Raw genomic sequence first — 22,869 nt, forward strand, 5'->3', positions numbered from 1 at the left:
AACATTAAGAAATTGTACATAATAATTTAGCCACTTTTTTAAGCACAGGGGGTGGCACGGTGGTGTAGTGGTTAGCACTGTTGTCTCACAGCAAGAAGGTTCCGGGTTCAAGCCCAGTAGCTGACGGGGGCCTTTCTGTGTGGAGTTTGCATGTTCTCCCCGTGTCTGTCTGTGAGGGTTTCCTCCGGGTGCTCCGGTTTCCCCCACAGTCCAAAGACATGCAGGTTAGGTTAACTGGTGACTCTAAATTGACCGTAGGTGTGAATGTGAATGGTTGTTTGTCTCTATGTGTCAGCCCTGCAATGATCTGGTGACTTGTCCAGGGTGTACCCTGCCTCTCACCCATAGTCAGTTGGGATAGGCTCCAGCTTGCCCACGACCCTGCACAGGATAAGCGGTTATGGCAAAATAAGTGGTTGAACCCCATTTCAGACAAGGATCAACGCCATGTTGGTTTATGTGTTTAGAACACCTTGGTGGTGGTGTTAATTCATGGACGTCAAGAGGCTTTTGGCATGCTTAGTAAAAACAAACTTTTTTGTCATGTTAGTCTGGTGATGGCACCAGAGGTGCAAGGGCCGGTCATCACTGCTTGCAGCGATATTTTATTTTGGTTTCATTTTTACCTCACAAAAACCTGCAATTTTAGCTTTTTATATCCACTGTATTTCATGAACTGAATAATTCTACTGCCTTAATTCATATGTACTGCAAATTAAACTTAACCATTTTTATCTCGCTTAATGAATTCGCAAAGTAACTTTGGACATTTTTCAAACAGACAGTATTACTGCTTTAATTACAGAGCCACCAATTAGCCTAACCTGCATGTCTTTGGACTGTGGGGGAAACCGGAGCACCCAGAGGAAACCCACGCAGACACGGGGAGAACATGCAAACTCCATACAGAAAGGCCCCCATCAACCGCTGGACTCAAACCCAGAACCTTCTTGCTGTGAGATGACAGTGCTAACCACTACACCACCATGCCACCTCCTTTTCAATCTTACTCAGCAATTATCAACTATTGACTATATTTACACCATATCAGTTTACACTGTATCTTTTACCATGTGGTAGCCGGCTAGGGACATGAGAAGCAAGAACCAGAATTACATTAAGACAAAACTACTACATAAATTATCATCTACTATGCATCACTTCTTACAGTCATATTTAGAGATGAACACCAATATTAACTAGAAGTTCTTCATAAACCATTTGTTAATTTTAAAATTGATAATTGCATCAATTGCTGTTGGAACAACTTTCTAGTATCCATTAAACGCATTATCATTTAAAAACTTACTTTACTGGACTACAAACATTTCGCGACTGTTTTTTAAATAACAGTTTAAAAAAAAACCTTGTGAAATTGTTTTTAAATAACTGTAACCATAGACTTTTGAGCTCGACAAATGTCACTGAATTTATTTAGCAAATAACGTTGAATAATGTAACAATTAAAAGCTTTTTTATAAACTTCAATGAAGTATTTTAAAGCACCAGCACTATCTATAGTATGCTGAAAGGGAGATGTACCAAAAACATTCAGCTTTCAAACTGCACGCAAATTGTGCAATCAATCGTCAGTGAAATTTCTCAGCCTGATCCTTCAGAGGTATATTTTTGTTTTGTTCCTAACACACCTGAGCCGTGGAATGAGTGTTCAGTATGCTAGTTATACCTCTACCCTAAACAGGATGTGCTTTTGGCACTAGTACACATTTTACTCTGTATGTGCATTAAGGTATGGATGATAAACTCACATGTTAAGTTTTCTCCTGCTGTGCCAGCATATTTGAGAAGTTCCCGGGCAAAAGCCTGGCACAAGGTGGTCTTTCCTGTGCCACTGCGACCCAGAGCCACCACACTCTGATCTTTCCGTTGGCCCACCATAGACCTATAAACCTTCTGGGCCAGTGCTTCCAGAGGAGCAGGAGCTTCCCATGTGTCCCAGTGACGGGTTCGCAGCCCCTAATTGAAGAGAAATCAGGAAAAACAGACTTTCAATTACATACATAAACTTCACCACACTTCAAAACAAGGATTCATTTTATTGAAATGTACAAGTGTGTTTTGTAGTCAGCAAAACTTAAAAAAAAAGAGAGAGAAACATACAAAGCTCGAAACCATGGTTAAATGTCAAAGCTCCCTTTAAGCTTGCCCACTGTCTGTTTATCTGTTCTATGTCTTAATTAAAGCAGCTTCAAATACACAGAATTTAATGAGTTATATGTATAAATGCGTAAATACTTTAATACTTTGTAGTTATTAGCAAAAAGTTATTGCTGGATTTTGCACTGAGTATCAGGCATTTAAGGTTTAAGGTTATGTCACCAACTGGAAGGCGCAAGAGTGAAAGATACCTTGCCAGGTTGTGCTAAAGGAGGCCAGAGGGCCAGTAGGTTTGGTCCAGCATGTGTTAGGGCCATGTGGGCTTTGGCTCGGCTGGTCAAAGTGTGCAGAACGCTTGACTCATTCACACTCACTAACTGGCTCAAGTCCTCACACATGTCCAAGTCTGGTGGGTTTTGCTGGGGACAGAAAACCAACATATTTGTCATAAAAATGTGAAGGGTTGTAAAACACAGTCAAAATACTACTTGTAGGCATATTTAATTATACGATGTTTAATCTGTCCACTGCATCACTGTGTGATAGATTTAAAATATTTTATGTTCATTTGATACTTTGACACATGCACATTAAAAACCTTTTAGTGCTGTTTCACTTTCGGTAAAAGTTTCGAATTGGAAAATTACAACGATATAGAAAACAGGGTAAGAGGTTCACCTTTTCAATTTCGTACTGAGTGACGTCCTGTACAGAGCCATCTGTGTGGAGCCGAACCCTCACTTTCCCGTAAGGGAGCTCAGGTGTGCCCTCATCTGGCTTTAGCTGAGTGGCTGTTTGTTACAAAATCATACATATAACCAAACATACAGAGGCAGTATATATTCTGGATTCGTGTCTTATTCCAGGTTTTCCTTCAAATTTTCTAAATTAAGGTTGCATTATTTTTATATTTGCGATATTTCATCCAAGTAGGCTTCATCCGCATTGGCCCAAAAATATTTCTGAAGCCTGAACTCAGCAAACCAGTTAATGAGTTAGCTCATTGTGAGTTTAATTATACAAGCTAGACCAGGGAAAATAAAAGTTTGATCTGATATAATGCATATTATTTTGCTCAGTTTGACACAATTTTAAGATCCTGTTAACTGCAGACATTTCAAAAGAGTCAAAGAGTCCCATATACGTTTTTCGTACGTATGTCAGGGAGTGCCTGTTAGAGAGCACACTTGTCTAGGCCGTCGGCATGATGAGGTAGGGTGGCCAGTTCCTTTCCTCGCCGCTTTTTAACTTCCCCAGTGTTTCCACCAGGTCCCCATTCACTGCTGGGTGGACAGGAGGTGAGCCCCAGATCACCGTCCGAGGCGAGGCTTGAACCGGGGACCGTTCGCTTAGTGGTCAAGCGCTCTAACCACTTGGCCACCTCGCCTGCAGACATTTATGGAAGTCATAAGATTTAAAAAAGAAGAAAACCATGAATCCTGGGACCCTTCGAATAATAAGGGTAGCTGTAATAGTTTGCTTTACTGTGCCAACTCTAAATAAGTAATAATGCAACATGAGAGGAAACTTGAAATACTCTAGTGCTCCAAACTCAGAATTAGTCATAGACACTTCAGCTGCCTCTTTATGCATCGTGTTCTGCATAAAATGTATGAAATGTACAAATATACTGAAACTAAGAAAAAATAAGTTCCTCTGTTGAAAGAGAGTGATTCTGCTTTTTATGCTGGTCAAACTCACCAAGGGTGAAGCCATTTTTATGCGTGTACCACACTGTTCCAGCTTCATACCAGACATCCCTCTACAGAGAGAGAGAGAGAGAGAGAGAGAGAGAGAGAGAGAGATTATATTACAACTGCAATCACCATGAAGATAGCTGCTAAGAGGGCATTAGCTGAAGCAAGATATACATTATATAGATGACTTGCAACCACGTGATCAAAATGTACTACGTCATGAGTGTCCGCCATTATGGTGGATCTACAAGGCAACCAGGATGGCAGCCGCCAAAAGCGTGTCTGTAAACAATGATGAATTTTCTCAGTATTACCATGATTTGAACAATCAAGTGAAGATTCGATACAAAGAGATGATGTGTGGTTTTGACCCATATTATTTTAAAAAAGTCAGACTTTTCTGAAGATAAGACGCTTCTACCGACCATCGAGTACCCAGATATCGCGTTCTATCTGGTTTGGCTGCCAAAGAATCAAGACCGACCTTGGACAAAACATAGCCCATTTTCTGAGCGGGTGCCCAGTCTGGATTGTTTCTATCATATAATTTTTCTGGCGCTCCTAGAAGCGAAATGGTAATACACGTTAAAATTATAACAACGACCGAGTGAAGCACAACAAGAAAACGCTCATTTTATAGCAAAATTCTAGCAACACGAAAAAGTTCTTCCATGATATTATCGAGAAAGCTTTTGAATCTCACAGAGATAAAATGATTACTGCAAACACGAGCTGTTTTGGTTTTAGCCCCTGTTAGATCATCCCTGCCGATGTTATTCAGCCGTGCTCGTCTCCTCTCCGTACTAAGCCTTGGAGTTTCCTCGCCCTCTTTCCGAATCTCGGACGGAATTCTAAAAAAAAAAAATCGGAATGTGCTATGGTCACGAGTATGGTTGTGACCACAACCATATACAGTACAAAGATATGACATAGCTAAAAGAACGCTTAAAGCAGTGGGAAAACAAAGAGAGTTGAGCAAGCATGACTATGTTTTGTATGGAATGTCGCTTGACCCCGCATTTGTATATCCACCAACATGGCCAACATCCGGGTTTCTATTTTGCTTTGACGTCACTTGCAAATCACGGATATATATTGTACAACCTCAGTTGCCTCAGTTCATTGCAATGCTTCATTGCAAGTTTGGACACAAAATGCATGTGTGTTGTTTGAACACAACCTACCACAGGTTTCTTGGGTTCCTCTGTTAGGGTGCTGTCAGCAAGCTGCCCCTCTGGCTCTTGCCTCACTTCTCTGATCTTGTCTTCCTTAACCTTTTTCACATCCACTTGTGCCTTTGCTTGTTCTTTCAGATTTTCTTTCTCTGTTGACACCTCTGGATATTTTGATAGCTTGGAGTCATTCTCCTGTTTATGATCACTAGCCTCTGGTGTACCAATTCGAAAGTCATCTTTCTGGTTGGAGTCTGGACTCAGCATCTGTCTTGGGGAGGATGTTTTTCTCTCCTTCAGGGCAACATCTGCCCTGAGGGCCATTTCTGCTTCCAAGATGGATGGAGTTTCGTCTGGAACCAGGAACTGCTGGACTAGGTTCTCGCTTAATTTGCTTGGCTGTAAAGGGGGGAAAAAAGAAACCCAAAGTGGTCTCACAAGGGTGAAGAACATCTTCACAAGAACAAGACACCAAATTAATCAAATTACTCAAAAGTGAGAAACTGAGCAGCTTCTCACCGCCCTCTCTTCTTTGATATCGGGTTCTTTCAGCTTTGTCTCCTTCTCTGTCTCTCTCACAAGCTGTTTAAGGAATCCTCCGGGTACAACGGAAAGAGGAGGGGGAGGTTGAGTAACCGCCAGCGGCTTCTTCTCTTCCTTGATCTGCACAGAACCAGGAATAAAAAGAGCCACAGTTAAAAGATGCCTCATCCGTAAAAACATAGTTTATACACACTCACTTACACGAAAACAAAACATTCTGACACAGATGACAGGGTGTGAAATAAAATATAAAAAAATTAATAAAACAAATTAAAAATGCAATCACAGAAAATATCATTAATGTAAATTTGAGCATTAATGTATAATTGGGTCTTAGTATTATAAGGTTTTATCCACCCTTTCATCCAGCTAGAATGTTATTCTAAGTTTACTACCTGGCTGTTTACATTTATTATACAAAAGAAAACCGAGAAATAAAGTAAACAAAAAGAAAAGAAAATTGGCAAATAAAAGGAAGCAAAATGAATTTTAAAATTTTGATTGTAATTTTACAGTTTGTCACTTTGTCTTCAACCTGAGGTGGGCAGTATTTCCGATTCACATATTAATCATACACAATTTGCGACAAATCTGGAAGTAATTTGTTTTGTGTTCAGAAAATACTGAACTAATGTATGATTCTGGTGGATTTTAGAGCAGGAACTTGAATCAAAGACTTGAATGGGGGCATGGGGCAGCCATGGCCTAAAGGTTAGAGAAGCAGCCTCGGGTCCAAAATGTAGCTGGTTTAATTCCTTTAAGTCCTGGGTATGACTTTAAACTGCAACCAGTGGTGAGTCTCAGGTCCGGAAGGACTTGAGTATTGGGGAAAGTGGAGTTACCCCTTAATAACCATTGCTCCCAGGTCCGCTCTAACCCAGAGTGATAGCGCCTGCCTGGGTTCCAGCTATGGGTTAAATAGTACATCATCAATAGGGCGCTGGCAGCAGGGTGCTTTTCAGTGCAATGTGGCAGATGAACCCAACTGGGTCAATGGCACACCATCAGATGGCATGTGGAAGAGCCACTCAAATGACCAATGGATGGCATCACTCGGCAAGTCATTTGTCACTGTGGGGCAACTTCCATATCTGTCAGGTTTGTGGCAATTTTGTGCACCACTTGGCATCAGGTCTGGAGGCCCAGAGAGACAACACAATGGGGGCACGACATAGTTTGTCTTACCTTACTGTGCAAGGCGCTTCATTAGGAGAGGAGAATAGGCTCATTCATGCCACCACCGTGGACGACTCTGTTGCCCTGGTGCAGGCCTCGCAGCCCATCTGCATTTCTGCGCATCCTAATGAAGCAGTCATCATCGCTAGCAATGGACAGCCGACAGACGGATGGTTTGATTCCCTGGACCAGCAGGAAAACTCTTCCCCACACAGTGGGTGTGTGTGTGCTCCTTGTCCATCACTCGGGATAAAAGCATCTGCTAAATGTTTGTAATGTAATGAATCACATTTAGCGGACACTGTTATCCAGAGCAACATACATGAAGCAGCCTGGGGAGCAGTTTAAGATTAGGTGCCTTGCTCAAGGGCATTTCAGCCATTCCTGCTGGTCTAGAGAATCAAACGAGCAACCTTTTGGTCCCAAAGCTGCTTCTCTAACCTTTAGGCCACATCACAGTGTTTCATACAGAAGACATGGGTCAAAATAACAGCAATTCATGATTTATTGCCAGCAATCAGTATAGTTTCTGAAAGATAACTAACATTACCATGCGATATCAACCACCAGAACACTAAAATTACTATCATCACCTGAGGTGGCATGACAGATCTCATTGTGAGATATTGTATATATTTTTCCCCCCTTGGTTCTTCTAGAAACTCTTGAAGTTATCAGAATGTATTTGTTGTGTACTATTAATTACACCAAATAGCAGGGATTTGCTAGTGTTATCATATGATCCTAGAAGTATTTAAGTCACCAAAGGCAGCGCAGTAAAAACTGGTGTTTAAACAAATTTGTCTTTGTGGACATAAGGTCTGCAGCAAGAGCTGACTTACAGTTAGAAATTATCCAGGGAACTGAACATCTTCTAGAAAACTCCTTTCAAGAGATGAACAGTAAATTCACTACAAATTGTGTTTCCTAATTGCAAAAGTACAAAAAATAACCTTGCAGACATTATCAGCATGGACATGGAAATACACGTGACACCATTTACAACGATAAGAGTGATGATGACTTTGTTTCCGTATTTCTATACTTCTACATTCATGTGAAAAAACAAGTACCTTCCATGGAAATTGTTGATTTTTCTCAACATATTGAAACAAGAAAACACTTCATCCTTTTGATACAGGGCCTACAGATAAAGGTGATGCATTTGAACAAAACAACAAGGAAAATTAGCATTTTCAATCTCATCTCATCTCATTATTTGTAGCCGCTTTATCCTGTTCTACAGGGTCGCAGGCAAGCTGGAGCCTATCCCAGCTGACTACGGGCGAAAGGCGGGGTACACCCTGGACAAGTCGCCAGGTCATCACAGGGCTGACACATAGACACAGACAACCACTCACACTCACACCTACGGTCAATTTAGAGTCACCAGTTAACCTAACCTGCATGTCTTTGGACTGTGGGGGAAACCGGAGCACCCGGAGGAAACCCACGCGGACACGGGGAGAACATGCAAACTCCGCACAGGCCTATTTTTTTTTATTTAAATTATGGAAATGACTACAAAATGACAATTTTCTGTGTCGTTTATTGGAATATATTACCTTTATCTGCAGTCATTGTATCAAAGAGAGTGAAATGTTTGTTGCTTAAATATGTTGAGAAAAGTCCCAGTTTCCATGGGATGTCCTTATTTTTTCTACGTGACTGTACATTGTCTGTCTGCTGCCATCCTCATAGTTGAGAGTTGACAACCCAGGAAGCTGTCAACCAGCTTCCATGGGTGATTACAGCACACCAGAGGGACCCAAACCCTTATCTGGTGGTGGGTACACATACACACCTATGGGCAATTTGGAGAAGCCAGTTGAACTAATCTGCAGGTCTTTGGATTGTGGGAGGAAACCCAGGCAGGCAAGAGGAGAACATGCAAACTCCAGTTGGCCAAACCCAGAACCTTCTTGCTGTGAGGCGATAGTGCAAACTATTGCACCAACTGAGTGGTTCTAATATTACCCTTACCAATCGCAAGGCTTACCCCTTCTACACAGCTTTTAAAGAATTTATATTTTTCTGCAGGGCAGCACAGTGGTGTAGTGGTTAGCACCTCACAGCAAAAAGGTTCTGGGTTTGAGCCCAGTGGCCAGTGGGGGCTTTTCTGTGTGGAGTCTATATGGGTTTCCTCTGGGTGCTCCGGTTTTCCCCACAGTCCAAAGACATGCAGGTTAGGCTAATTGGTGGCTCTAAATTGACTGTAGATGTGAATGTAAGTGTGAATGGTTGTATGTCAGCCCTGCGATGACCCCGCCTCTCACCCATAGCCAGCTGGCATAGGCTCCAGCTTGCTTGCAACCCTGCACAGGATAAGCGGTTACGGATAATGTATGTATGTATGGGACTTTAACATGAATTTTAATTGATTACTTGATGTTTATGGATGTTTAATGAATAAGGTATGGTAAAATGATCCTGCAAACATAAGTGCACACGGACAAACATCTTCCACAGAGAGGAAAACATCAGAAATATCAGTAAATCAGACTTTATTCGTTTTTAAAAAATATATTTTTCATTAAATTTGAAGTATTAGGTGAAGCCATCACATCTTTTCAACTTGCGTCTCATGCATCATCATAGGGTTACTGACGGAGTGAATAATGCCTTCATAATGCCAAGCACTCAGCAGCGCCTTTAATTATGCTCTCTATGCTTTGTTCGCTATAATATTATTCATAACTTAAATCACCACAGCTTGCAATTTCTTCCATTGTTTCTATTATTTTCTCTGCCACATCTGTATTTTGTACCTTTTTTTGTTTGTTAAATAAAAGGTTATTCTTCACACCTTATCAATGGAAATCAGTCATGCAAAAGCTCAAGACATCATGCAGAAGTGCTACACCTGCCTTCTGCTCCCAAAGTTTTAAGCGTGAAGACAGTGCCATTGTGGACAGGAGCCACACCACTACAATGCAGCCAGGTGGTTGGTGTTGAGAAGAAAACAGGTGAAATTATGAAACAGTCTCACTGCGCACCTGCCAAAAGAAAGAACATGCGACAGCTGAAGGGAAGAGAACAATATTCCGTTTCCTTGATTTCCTCAACGTATTCAGGGTGCAATAATCATCTGTGTGTTCTCAACAGGAACAGTCCCAGAACCTTTTGGTCACACTTTGTATAGTATCCACCTCATAGCAAATCATGTCGTACCACCAGTGTTGCCCGTGTACTTGTCTTTATGTTACTGTACTGGCTGTATGCACAATGAGACCTTACATGGGTGCAAGTATAAAAATTTCAAAAACCTGAAAAGTCTGACAAGGTCAGACGTGCATGGCGCAGCCATGCAGGGGGGGTTACAAAGGGGGGTGAGCCCCCCCTTAGGGCTGGAAAAAAAATTTAAATTACAAGTTAAAATGGTTGTCTCTCATGTAAACATTTATAATATTAATAGTTATATGATTTGCATATTCACATCAAATGTTTAATACATTTCATCAATTAATCTGAAATAACAATATTTCAAGTACAAGGCTTGATATTTCAAAACATCTAGCAACTACTAATTTAAATGTTGAAACAGCCATTCCCTTAGCAAAAAGAAGTTTATTCAAGTGTACTATGAGTATACTTATTTTTTACTAAAACTGAGGAAGTATACTTGAAGTTGACTTTTTATAAACTATATTTTATATACTTAAGAATAGTATAGTGAAGTATACTTGGCTTATACTGAAAAGTATAAGCAAAAGTCTAAGTACATTAATACTAAGACTTACAATTATACTTTAATACTACAACTTATACTTTAGTATACTTTTTACGTTTTTCTGCCACAAAGTACTAATACTTAGTATATCTTGCTCCAAGTGCTTAATAAGGTCAAGTCATTGACTCATGCTTAACATTTCATTTATATATTAATATAATGCTGGAGTTTAAAACTTTACAGTATATAGTACAACCCAATTCCAAAAAAGTTGGGACAAAGTACAAATTGTAAATAAAAACGGAATGCAATGATGTGGAAGTTTCAAAATTCCATATTTTATTCAGAATAGAACATAGATGACATATCAAATGTTTAAACTGAGAAAATGTATCATTTAAAGAAAAAAATTAGGTGATTTTAAATTTCATGACAACAACACATCTCAAAAAAGTTGGGACAAGGCCATGTTTACCACTGTGAGACATCCCCTTTTCTCTTTACAACAGTCTGTAAACGTCTGGGGACTGAGGAGACAAGTTGCTCAAGTTTAGGGATAGGAATGTTAACCCATTCTTGTCTAATGTAGGATTCTAGTTGCTCAACTGTCTTAGGTCTTTTTTGTCGTATCTTCCGTTTTATGATGCACCAAAAGTTTTCTATTGCCTCTTTTCCACCAAATCAGTTCCAGGGCTGGTTCGGGGCCAGTGCTGGTGTTGGTTCACAACTCATTCAACTTGCGAGCCAGCTGAGAACCAGTTTGCTTTTCCATCGCTCGCAAAGCTAAGGGAAGCCACGTCATTACGTCGCTACGTTTGCATAAACCTTGGCGCGAATATCGAACCAAAAACAACACGGAAGAAGCAGCAGCAGCAACAACAATAATAATAATGGATGACTTTGCGTTTGTACAGCTGCTGCTTTTCGTCGCTTAAAAATGGTGATCTTTCGCGGTCTTGTTATTGTTGTTGGTCTTAACAACTCCGCCCCCCCGCTGATGTAAGCGGTTCTTTCCTCTGGCCCAGCAGAGAGTTGGTGCTAGCCTGGAACCGGTTTTTCTGGCCCCAGAGCCAGTTCTTTGTCAGTGGAAACAGAAAACCCGGTTCCAAACTAAGCACTGGCCCCGAACCAGCCCTGGAACTGCTTTGGTGGAAAAGGGGCATATGGGTAAAAGATCTGGACTGCAGGCTGGCCAGTTCAGTACCCGGACCCTTCTTCTATGCAGCCATGATGCTGTAATTGATGCAGTATGTGGTTTGGCATTGTCATGTTGGAAAATGCAAGGTCTTCCCTGAAAGAGACGTCGTCTGGACGGGAGCATATGTTGCTCTAGAACTTGGATATACCTTTCAGCATCGATGGTGTCTTTCCAGATGTGTAAGCTGCCCATGCCACACGCACTAATGCAACCCCATACCATCAGAGATGCAGGCTTCTGAACTGAGCGCTGATAACAACTTGAGTCGTCCTTCTCCTCTTTAGTCCGAATGACACGGCGTCCCTGATTTCCATAAAGAACTTCAAATTTTAATTCGTCTGACCACAGAACAGTTTTCCACTTTGCCACAGTCCATTTTAAATGAGCCTTGGTCCAGCGAAGACGTCTGCGCTTCTAGATCATGTTTAGATATGGCTTCTTCTTTGAACTATAGAGTTTTAGCTGGCAATGGCGGATGGCACGGCGAATTGTGTTCACAGATAATGTTCTCTGGAAATATTCCTGAGCCCATTTTGTGATTTCCAATACAGAAGCATGCCTGTATGTGATGCAGTGCCGTCTAAGGGCCTGAAGATCACGGGCACCCAGTATGGTTTTCCGGCCTTGACCCTTACGCACAGAGATTCTTCCAGATTCTCTGAATCTTTTGATATTATGCACTGTAGATGATGATATGTTCAAACTCTTTGCAATTTTACACTGTCGAACTCCTTTCTGATATTGCTCCGCTATTTGTTGGCACAGAATTAGGGGGATTGGTGATCCTCTTCCTATCTTTATTTCTGAGAGCCGCTGCCACTCCAAGATGCTCTTTTTATACCCAGTCATGTTAATGACCTATTGCCAATTGACCTAATGAGTTGCAATTTGGTCCTCCAGCTGTTCCTTTTTTGTACCTTTAACTTTTCCAGCCTCTTATTGCCCCTGTCCCAACTTTTTTGAGATGTGTTGCTGTCATGAAATTTCAAAATGTCTCACTTTCGACATTTGATATGTTGTCTATGTTCTATTGTGAGTACACTATCAGTTTTTGAGATTTGTAAATTATTGCATTCCGTTTTTATTTACAATTTGTACTTTGTCCGAACTTTTTTGGAATCGGGGTTGTACGTGTGGTCAATTGCATTATCTTTATGTACCTTAAAATCATACACAAAAACAGAAAAACTTTTGACTTGACTTTATTGATCAAGAGACCATTACGTTTACATTTTTACATGCAAATGTGCACTTTTTCTATTCATTTTCTCCAGTAAGGAAGGACTTGATTTCATAGGTCTTTGTTTTTGAAATGTTTGAAAATATATCAAACTTGTTTTCAACATTCCGTCTTGTGATTTTGTAAATGCATCACACTCTTGTGTACATACAGTATGAGTAAACTTCAAGAATACTTTAAGGAGTATATTTCCAGTATATAAATAGTAAGCTAAGTAATATGCCAAGCAAACTTAAAGTATAACAAGTAAACTAGTGAAATAACCAATGTTTATAACAGTATACTTAAAGTATACAATAATAAACTAAAAATAGGGACTCGAAGTATATAACTAGTACAATGGCAGTATATTGATAAGTGTACTTGTGGTATACTTTAAGCATACGAGAGGGATATACCAAGTACATTGATAGTATATAGAGGAGTGTACTTGTTGTATACTTTAAAGTGTACTTTTGCAAACTTAAAATGAACTTTAAAGTATACTTTTATAAACTTGAAATGTTCCAATTTAGTCCAAAAAAGTATTAAATTTGTATTCTAGTACACTAAAAGTGCATGGTCTGTAGTATACTTGCTATACTTATACTGAAGCATACTTAATAAAATGAACTTTTTGCTAAGGGTTTTTAATATGCTTTTGCTGTGTTACCTTTTTTACAATCAGTCCCCCCAGGATTTCACGGGCCTTTTTTGTGATTGTTGCGGGCTAAAATGTCTGATGTTGCGGGGGGTTTTCCAAAAAAAAATTGTGATGAAAGTTGCGGTGTTTTTTAGGTTTTTGTTGCGATTACATTGCGGGAGGAAGTGAAAGTTGCGAGAAATCGTTGCGATTTTCTCTTTTTGTGATTAAAATTGAGTGATATGTTAAATATTAAGTTATTACTGAAAAACTACTGATTAAAAAAAAACAGACACTGAGAAATGGTCCTATAAACAACTTTACCAATATAAAAGATTACCAGGACTACAAAAATGCAGAAAAATAGGCTTTACTTATCCAAATGCTCCTGTTGGTTCAAAAGTTAAAGTGCAGAGAACCTCACAGCACAACATGAAGTTACCTTAAAATATAATATAAATGCCTCAGCTTTCATGTAAGAAAAAAAAAAAACTATTAATACTAGTACTGTGTGCAGGCAGTTTCTCCTGAAGACTAAATTAAACAAAATTATAAACTAATAAAATAAATGGCTCAGGCGTCATAGAAGAAAAAAAAACAATTTGAACAGAATCTCACAGTATGATGCTGAAGCTGCCTAAACAATGGAAAATAAAATACCATTTTGGCAAAATTTTGGCATCCATTAATTTCTTGTATTATGTAAAAAAAAAAAAAGTAACGTGCACACAGTGCTTCACTGTAAACATAACACACTTTCAGTAACACTATAGCGAACTGAAGCCTATATAAACACGGACTTCAAATTCAGAAGGAAATGCCTCAGCCTTCATAGAAGAAAAAACAACTATTAATGCTCGTGCTGTGTGCAGGCAGTCTCTCCTGAGACTCGCACGCGCTGCTACTCTTGAACGGAAACACGGAAGTAAGGCGGAAGGTAGTTTGTCGACGTCACCTCAAGACGACGCCAACGATTGGTCAAATTTGCGGGAAAGTTGCGGTGATTGGATATAATTGCAACACCGCCCTGAATTCACGGGGATTGGTTGAATTTGCTTTGATGTTGCAAATCGCAAAATCGCGAGAGGGCCACACCCCCCCGCCCGAAAATCTCAACGGATTTACACGATTTGGAAAAATGACTTTATCAGAACCGAAAAAACCGGAGCTTCCGGGACATGCCGGAAAACTTGCACCCATGGACCTCAGTGGCAGTCAAGTTCTCTGAATGTACTCTAAAGTTTACAATAAAACATGAACAGCAAAAATCTTTCAACAGCATGTAGGGAAGATGCCTCCTCTGTCTTGATGTATACAATTTGCTGTGCAAGTCTGTCAATTAAATGCACCAAAGCAATCCCCTTGAATTGTGTTTTTATGATTGCTTTTATGGAAGCTAGAAACATCAGCATTTCATCCCTATTGATCACAGAGCTCTATATAAAATCTGGAGAGCTCATAGCCTATTCAGGGCTGGAGAGACGAGTGACGTTATCTGGCCACTCACATCGCATGCATTTGGGTTATGTATTAAACCATCATATCCGATCAAACTTGCCCCAAGAAAAGTAGCTCTTGACCCCCCCCCCCCCCCCCCATATTACCTCCTCTTATTTTCTCCACTTTACCCCCATTCCTTACACATCTTTATAGTGTGCCGCTTCACTGTTATTTTTTCCCTTTTCCAGTCCAGTCCAAAACAGCTTTTACACTACAATAATTATTATTTCAATGGACATTATTTCAGTTTTTCTCTTAGACAGTGGCTTTTTCTTCCTTTCTATTTCAGACAGTTGTTGAAACAGGATTATTTTCTCATGTTATTTGCCATTTTCACTTCATTCTCACAGTCATGTCTTAACAGTATTTATTGGTCACAAGTTGCATGAATATTATGACACTGAATTATGCGACCAATAAATGCTCTTAAGACATAACTGAGAATGAAGTGAAAATGGCAAATAACATGAGAAAATAATCCTGTTTCAACAACTGTCTGAAATAGAAAGGAAGTATCGTACAGCCTTCGTGTTGGTATAATAACTAGAACTGTGATAAAACGCACTATAGAATTGCCCCTGCTCATCAAAATCCATCAAACCATTTAGGAGGAGTTACACTTACGAGCCTGTCATCACATATTGCCATATGTAAGGGAATAAGTTGAATCATCTCCCCTTTGAAACATCGGACCAGGATTATTTTCCTTCATGCACATCTTCAGGTGGTATACTGCAACTGTGGACAGTTTCATCACGATCCATCAAACCATTTAGAACAAAGTTCTAAAAAATAAATTAATAAAAATAGAAAGGAAGAACAACTCTATGAAAAACACTAAGAGAAAAACTGAAATAATCTCTGTAAACGTAATCATAGACTAATAGTAAAAGAGCCATTCTAAATAAAAAACAAGCAAACGATCAGACTGGACTGGAAAATAAAAAAAAAAAAGTGAAGTGAAGGGGAGCACTGTAAAGATATGTAAGGAATGGGGGTAAAGGTGAAAAAATAAGGAGGTGGTAACAGAAGGGGGGTCAGAAGATACTTTTCTTGGGGCAAATTTGATCAGATATGAGTTTAACACAAACCAAATCCATGCAGTGTGAGTGGTAAGATGGGGGCCAGATGGCTTCACTCATCTCTCCAGTAAGGAACAGGCTCTGAGCTCTTCAGATTTTCTATAGAGCTCAGTGCTATTGATGTTCTGCCAGACCCTTTACTGCAGTTGTCTTTAATTCCTGCTTGTCTTTTGGGCATTTTTGCCTTCATTTTGCAAGTGAAATGCCTGCTCACTTGGATTCAGGTCAGATGATTGACTTGGTGCTTGCAGAACTTTCCACTTTTTTGCCTTTATTTAAAAAAAAAAAGGCTTGGGTGTGATTCAACCTGACAGATGATCAGTAATGCAACCAGAAATAACACCATGGGCTCCCAAGTGGGGGGTTGTGATATACAGGTGAAGGGACTTCTGGTTGAGAAGAGACATTTAAAAATGACAGCGAGCATTTATAAAGTCAGACCTTGAAAGATAGACAATATATTCTGTGTGAGACGTTTATATGACATGTTTACAGAAATAGTACACCTATATAAGGATTGCGTTGACAGAACAGTGACTCACAGTAGCTCTTGTATGGTTTGGACAGCTAATTGGTAAAGAATGTCAATGACGAGCTTGAACACAATGCCTTCAGAATGAGATTGTATATTTCATGTATGAACTCATCACAATATAAAACATCGAACCTCATCAGAAATTTGCTGAAAGAATACACTGATATTTCACTGATACAGACAGAATAAATGTGCACAGGCACTGATGACCTTATAAATCTATAACGTTGATTCCTACATTCTGGTCTACAAATCAAAGGAAAAATGTTACATCCAAAACACAAATCAAGTCAATTTGAAACTGAATCTGTTGTATTGCTCTCAGCCTGAGGCCAGTTTGAAATCCAGCTCAAGGATTATAAATATTCAAGTTTAGCCACCAAAACTATCAAGGCCCAGTGAGTACAAGCCAAATATTAAGATTAGTATTGAAAAAGTCTCAAAGGTCGCTGTGACGATTACGACTTCATGGCAAACCAAGACATACCTTGCGAAGGCTTCCTTTGAAGAGGGCTTTTTTTTTTTTAGTAAAGCATCCAGTTTGTTAAATTCTGAAAACTTTAAAGCCAAGCACAAGGCACACAGTCCCACTGTCACTCACCAAGAGGCAGAGCTAGACTGAAATAAGAGTGGCACAGCCATGAGGGCATGCACACACACAGATAAGCAAAGCAGCTGAGTTAACATGAGACCCTGCTATAAATATCTCCATGAGTATGGTGGAGTAAGCATACAACCCTGTTTTGGAAGCTTTATCTGGACCAGAAACAGCTTTGTAACAGGAGTTTAAGAAAAAAGGGCATCTTTTTGCATATTGTGCCATTTTAAATAGGAATAGGTGAAACCTGAAAAAGCTTAGCATTCCCCCCTCAAAATTTGTCATAACTCAAGAGGTTGAAAAGATGGTCTTTTGATACCAGCAGCAGAGAAAAACAACCCTAGTGATCCTACTGGCTGTTATGACGGACAAACTCAGCTGTGAGGAACAGGCTGGAGGAGAAGCATCAGACACCACTGATCCCTGAGGACAGGATTGGGGAGAGTGCGCTAGCATGACGGGGAAAGTGAAGATGACAATGTAGTTTAAAAAAAAAAAAAAAAGTAGTGTGACCCAAAAAAAAAGACAAAACAAACAAAACCCCACCCGACTATTTAATAGATCTTGGATGTTAAGAGTATCACATTTAATTCAAGACAACGGAATTTAAAAAAAAAAAAGAGTTAATATTTGGTTTGAGAGGTTGAATTATTTAAAATCTAACTTTTGAGATGGGAATGGTAGGGTTCACCTTTTCTTCTCCGGACAATCACTTTTCCAGATGTCCCAAACAGCTTGAAGAGGGCTTCATCAGAGAAAATCTCTTTTTGCAGGACTTTCTGCAGACTGCAGAGGACTGGGGTAAAGTTATTTTTCACTGATGAAGCCCCCTTTAGACTGTTTGGGACATCTGGAAATGTGATTGTCCGGAGAAAAAAAGGTGAGCGCTACCATGAGTCCTGAGCAACTTCTCCCAACTATCCAGGAGCAGTTTGGTGATGAACAATGCTTTTTCCAGCATGATGGAGCACCAGGTCACAAGGCAAAAGTGATAACCAAGTGGCTCGGGAACAAAACATTGAAATTTTGGGTCCATGGCCAGGAAAAGCCCCAGATCTTAGTCCCATCGAGACCCTGTGGTCAATCCTCAAAAAGAGGGTGGACAAACAAAAAAACTCCAAGCACTGATTATGCAAGAATGGGTCGCCATCAGTCAGGATTTGACCCAGAAGCTTACCAGGTATCCAGCATGCCAGGGCGAATTGCAGGAGTCTTGCAAAAGAAGGGTCAACACTGTAAATATTGAGACTCTGCATAAACTTGATGTATGGGTCAATAAAAGCCTTTGAAACTTTTGAAGTGCTTATAATTTTACTTCAGTATACCATAGAAACATCTGACAAAAAAAAAAAAAAAATCTAAAACACACTGAAGCAGCAAACTGTGTGTCAGTCTTAAAACTTTTGGCCATGACTGTAGAATCACCACCCAATTTGTTTGCAGCAGTAGTGCTCCATAACACTGAAAGTGTCTTGATAAATTTCACAAGAGCAGTGGTAAACCTTTAGTAAAGGTGTACATGTACACTAAAATCATTAAGACAACAATCAAAGCAGACAACACGAAAAAAAAGGGCTTTTATTTCTCAACTTTTAATTGGCAGTCCAACACGCTTCTCACCTCTCTGGGGGAAAAATAATTACTAGTCAACTTCAATAATAACTGACTTAATTTTAAATGGTAATTACCCCTACAGTAGTACTTGTGTTTGCTGGTGGCACCAAAAAAAAAAAAAAAAAAAAAAATTGTGGTGACTGTAAACCAGAACCTTCAACAGCTCCCTGTGCTAGCACAACCCATGTAACACAGAGTTAGCACAGCGAGATTAGTGCCCCAGCCAGACAATAAATATGAAGGAAAGCAAGAGAATCTTGCAATAAACAGACAAAAATAATCTGTAATACTAAATTTATGTGCAAGATTCCTCACTACAAATATTTGAACCTAATCCCAAGTTTTTGTTTTGACATTTACCCTTTAAATAAACCTAAGTCATTTTTCATTTCATATACATATATCTATTTTTTCCTATTTATTGTCTTTTGTTACCTGCCATTTTGATACCTGCTTTTGCCAGACAAATTTAACCTGACAAAACAGACACACAAGCATTTGAATGATGCAAACATCAACACAGTGATTAAAAAGCTAAAATAAAAATAAAATACAAAAACCCCTGAATAAAACATGAATATTCAGGATCGGTGGAGGTGCTCCATCGTTGAGAACTGGGCAAGCAAAAATGCTTTTCTTGACGGGTGCAGGTGGACGCTGGCCGTTTGATGGTCCGGCTATTGACATCCGAGTCTCCTCCCACTGGAGAACCTAAATTTAAATTTGGTCAAACTTTTATACTTTTCCACAAGCTTGTGATGATCAAATTTGGCTCCGAGGGAATGTAGATGGTGATGGTAGAATGTAGACCGTAGATCAGTGCAGGCTGCAGAGCAAAAAGTTCCTTACCGATTCACGACAATTACCTACAGTCTTTTGGCACATTTTGTCAGCTAGTGAATTCTGATGGTACAGTGATTTAACTCAAAATGTCCAAACTATTTTGGTTTGTCAAATAAGAGCCTCAAAAAGTCAAATCTTCCTCTAGGATGACACCTCCTCGACACTTGTAGGCTACAAAAAAAATTCCCCACCTGTGTGGAGAATAAAATATAAAATTTTGCAAAACTCAGGATCACATGCAAAAATCAACATCTTTTAAAAAGCATGGACAAGAACCACTTAACCGCTATTGCATGGAAAATGTGAAATATACAAACAAAAAAGCTAAATTCACTTTTCAAAACTGCCTTTTCACTGTGCTCTTTTCTGCCAGTCAAAAATACACATTTCAAAATTCTATTAGAAATTTGAAGTTTGTCTGTCACATTCAAAACAATATAAAAAAAATTAAAACTATACGGAAAATCAAGCATTACAACAAATCGTTTAAATTTGTCCCCCCCCACTGGCCCTGTAAGCTCATCTTTCTCAAAGACCTTTGTGAATGCCTTCACTTTGGGTAGGATATTAACAAATATGTGCACGGATGTTAACAGTCGGTCTACCTGCAGATGGATTATGGCAACACTGACACATGCAGGCTGTGACCCAGATGAGAACCATGCACTTCGCTATGACAAGCCATTCTACTTTCATTTGGTTTTCCACACTTGCATCTCATCCTGAGGTATGCATGAACAATTGGAAAGCCATTAAACCCAACCCACCCCTTTCCCCAAAGCCAATACAAAGGAACAGAAACAGACAGGCAGACAGAATAATCCCCCATATATGCAAACATCTTTCAAGAAGAGTACACTGTAGATGCACAGAGAAACGACTGGTTCTTATAATATAGAGTCAGATCAGGATTCTGCAAAGCTCCTTTACATTTTTCCAAATCAGTCTTTTCACCATGTTGCACTTTTTTTTTTTGTCCATCAGAGCATTCCTGGAGGAGGTGGATGAGTGAAACAGGGAGAATGCAGGTTTGTTTTGGTTCATCGTTTACCCTAGAGTCACACTGAAGAAGTCAAGCAGGCTTGGTTTGAAGAATCCTCTCCGTATTGGCACTTTTTGCACTTCGATAAGTAGAGGTGTGGTTCAGGGCTTGGAGAAGGTTCAGTGGGCTTGAGGCAGTGTTGGAAGAGTGTGGCATCTCATTTCTGTTATGAACCAGTGAAACATCTCCCTCTTGTGGCACACAATAGTGCAATGAAGGGAATGAAGTGTACGGATAGTTTTACTGGCCACACTTTTAGGCCCGGTCACAATCAAGTGACCAAACATGTACATGCACACACAAAATACACACTGCTGCATGCAAGTGTTCAGCTCGGCAACACCAATTGAATTTGATCCCTCAAAAGGGCTAAAAAACAAATTTTCACGCTCATTTCGTTATTAATTCGAGTGAATCCTTGATCACTGCCGATCTCCTCAGTGCAGAACACTGTAATGGAATTGATGACTGTTTTGAGTAGAGAGAGAGAGCAGGGCAGGGCCCAACAGCCCAAACATTACAGTCCACCAATCAGTATGCATTTAAAAGCAAACAAATTTAAAGGCAGGGGTATTCGGTTGCAGTCCTTAAGAGATGGAATCAAGCAGAGGTTTGTAATTTCTCTGCTCTGACCTACCTAATAACCCTCTAAGTAAACTGCTGAGTTGGACTCTGGTTATCCAGAACTGCTATTGGGCACCTCTGCCCTCCAACATCAAGTTAGGCCATAGATATATTATCTAGTCAACCATAATGTATTTCAAGAAATGAGCCAAACAAGGTGGCCCTACCCATTACCAAAAAAAGGTATAACAATAGAGGCAATGTCCTAAAATCTATTTCGTGAGACATTACATCAAACTAGACCTCAGCATTGTCATCATTTCATTTAACTCTTAACGCAACCTAGAAGTTAGGACAGAAAGACATTCTACCAGCCTCCGCTCTGCCAGCATCAATGCTGACTTGGAACAGCATGCAGCCCACATTCCCTGCATGCATGGACCCATGTAGCCCACTACCTGCAGCTTCACACAGAGCTTCATCCTGAGCATATAGAGACCAACACATTCACAGTAGAGGGAACAGCAGCACGAGCACAGGATTCAGCTTCCCACGGCACAACACTCCAGTCTATGTACATGTGTGCTTGGATCAGGGACAGCTGATGCCAGGCCCTGCCTGGGGGGAAAACACTGAGTAAGGAGGAAGTTCACAGATTAAAAGCGAAAGACGTGTGTGAAAGGTAGGGAGAAAAGCAAGGACACAATGTCACTGTATGCCTCATTCGTGTTCATTCAGTCCACATTAACATTGGTCCTTCACTGTTGTCCAGGAACAGTAACTGCTGCAGTGCTTGAATCTGGGAGTGTGTGTGTGTGCTGGACTGATAAAACAAGAGTTATGGTCCAGTAGAACGCCAGATAGACCATTTGGAGGACTGTCTATACATTTACATGCTTTATTGATTGTGGCAAAGATGGAAGGTAAGCTGAAACAGGTGGTGTAATGTCTCCAAGTGTAAAAGAAAGCATGATTATGAGGAAAGGTTGGGGGCAAAAGACAACAGTGGCTCACAGCCCATTGCTATTGCGGTGTGTGAGTGGTGGTTTGGACAGTTCCACCACGCCAGTACGGCCCTTGCCGATTACTTTTGGAGCACGACGAAGCAGGTTCTGGGCTTCTGTGAGCGCTTCGTTCAGCTCCTTCTTCCATTGTACAAACTCGGGGTCACTCTGTGGAACAAAATGATGAAGAAACCAAATTTCAAAATGTCAACATGCGATGTCTAGATATACAGGGTGTTTCAAAAAATCTGATCATTTCACAATCTAATAACTTTGCCAATTCTTGTTCAATTGACCTCAAATTTTAACAGCATGTGTGGAAACAGGCCAAAATTTTATGTTTAAATGTGTGGTTTTTTTTTTTAGATATAGAAATGCCATTCACTGGACAAGAAAGTGTTTTGTTTGTTAAAGTACGCTCGAACACAGTCTCATGACGCTGTGCAGCATGCATTTATGAGAGAATTCTCTAAAAATGCACTGTTATCAAAGACATGTTGCAGCGTGTTTGGCAAGAGCTGGACTACCGACTTGATGTGAGGCGCGCAGATTGAAAATTTGTGAAATCGTTCATGGAATCCACATACCTTTGAATTTCTAATTCAAATTTTGAGGAATAAATCTATATTGCTCAATATTAAGTCTGTTCAG

At 40.0% G+C, this 22,869-nt stretch overlaps 2 protein-coding genes across 2 annotated transcripts in view; both read right to left on the minus strand.

Annotated features, from left to right (window-relative positions):
• The window catches only part of LOC132873815 (unconventional myosin-XVIIIb-like), a 62,510-nt gene extending 56,764 nt beyond the window's left edge, over nt 1–5,746 (minus strand). The window contains exons 1-7 of the mRNA XM_060909616.1: nt 5,732–5,746; nt 5,507–5,650; nt 5,000–5,386; nt 3,820–3,880; nt 2,797–2,909; nt 2,370–2,537; nt 1,770–1,977 (exon numbers count right to left, since the gene is read on the minus strand). Of these exons, the coding sequence (XP_060765599.1) occupies nt 1,770–1,977; nt 2,370–2,537; nt 2,797–2,909; nt 3,820–3,880; nt 5,000–5,386; nt 5,507–5,650; nt 5,732–5,746 (1,096 nt within the window). The remainder of the gene's footprint in view (nt 1–1,769; nt 1,978–2,369; nt 2,538–2,796; nt 2,910–3,819; nt 3,881–4,999; nt 5,387–5,506; nt 5,651–5,731) is intronic.
• Nucleotides 5,747–18,715: 12,969 nt separating this feature from the next.
• grk3 (G protein-coupled receptor kinase 3) overlaps nt 18,716–22,869 on the minus strand; it is a 188,574-nt gene continuing 184,420 nt past the window's right edge. Inside the window, exon 21 of the mRNA XM_060908817.1 lies at nt 18,716–22,386. Within this exon, the coding sequence (XP_060764800.1) occupies nt 22,225–22,386 (162 nt within the window). The 3' untranslated portion in view covers nt 18,716–22,224. The remainder of the gene's footprint in view (nt 22,387–22,869) is intronic.

The sequence above is a fragment of the Neoarius graeffei genome, chromosome 25 (assembly GCF_027579695.1).
Source record: "Neoarius graeffei isolate fNeoGra1 chromosome 25, fNeoGra1.pri, whole genome shotgun sequence".
Lineage (NCBI taxonomy): Eukaryota > Metazoa > Chordata > Actinopteri > Siluriformes > Ariidae > Neoarius > Neoarius graeffei.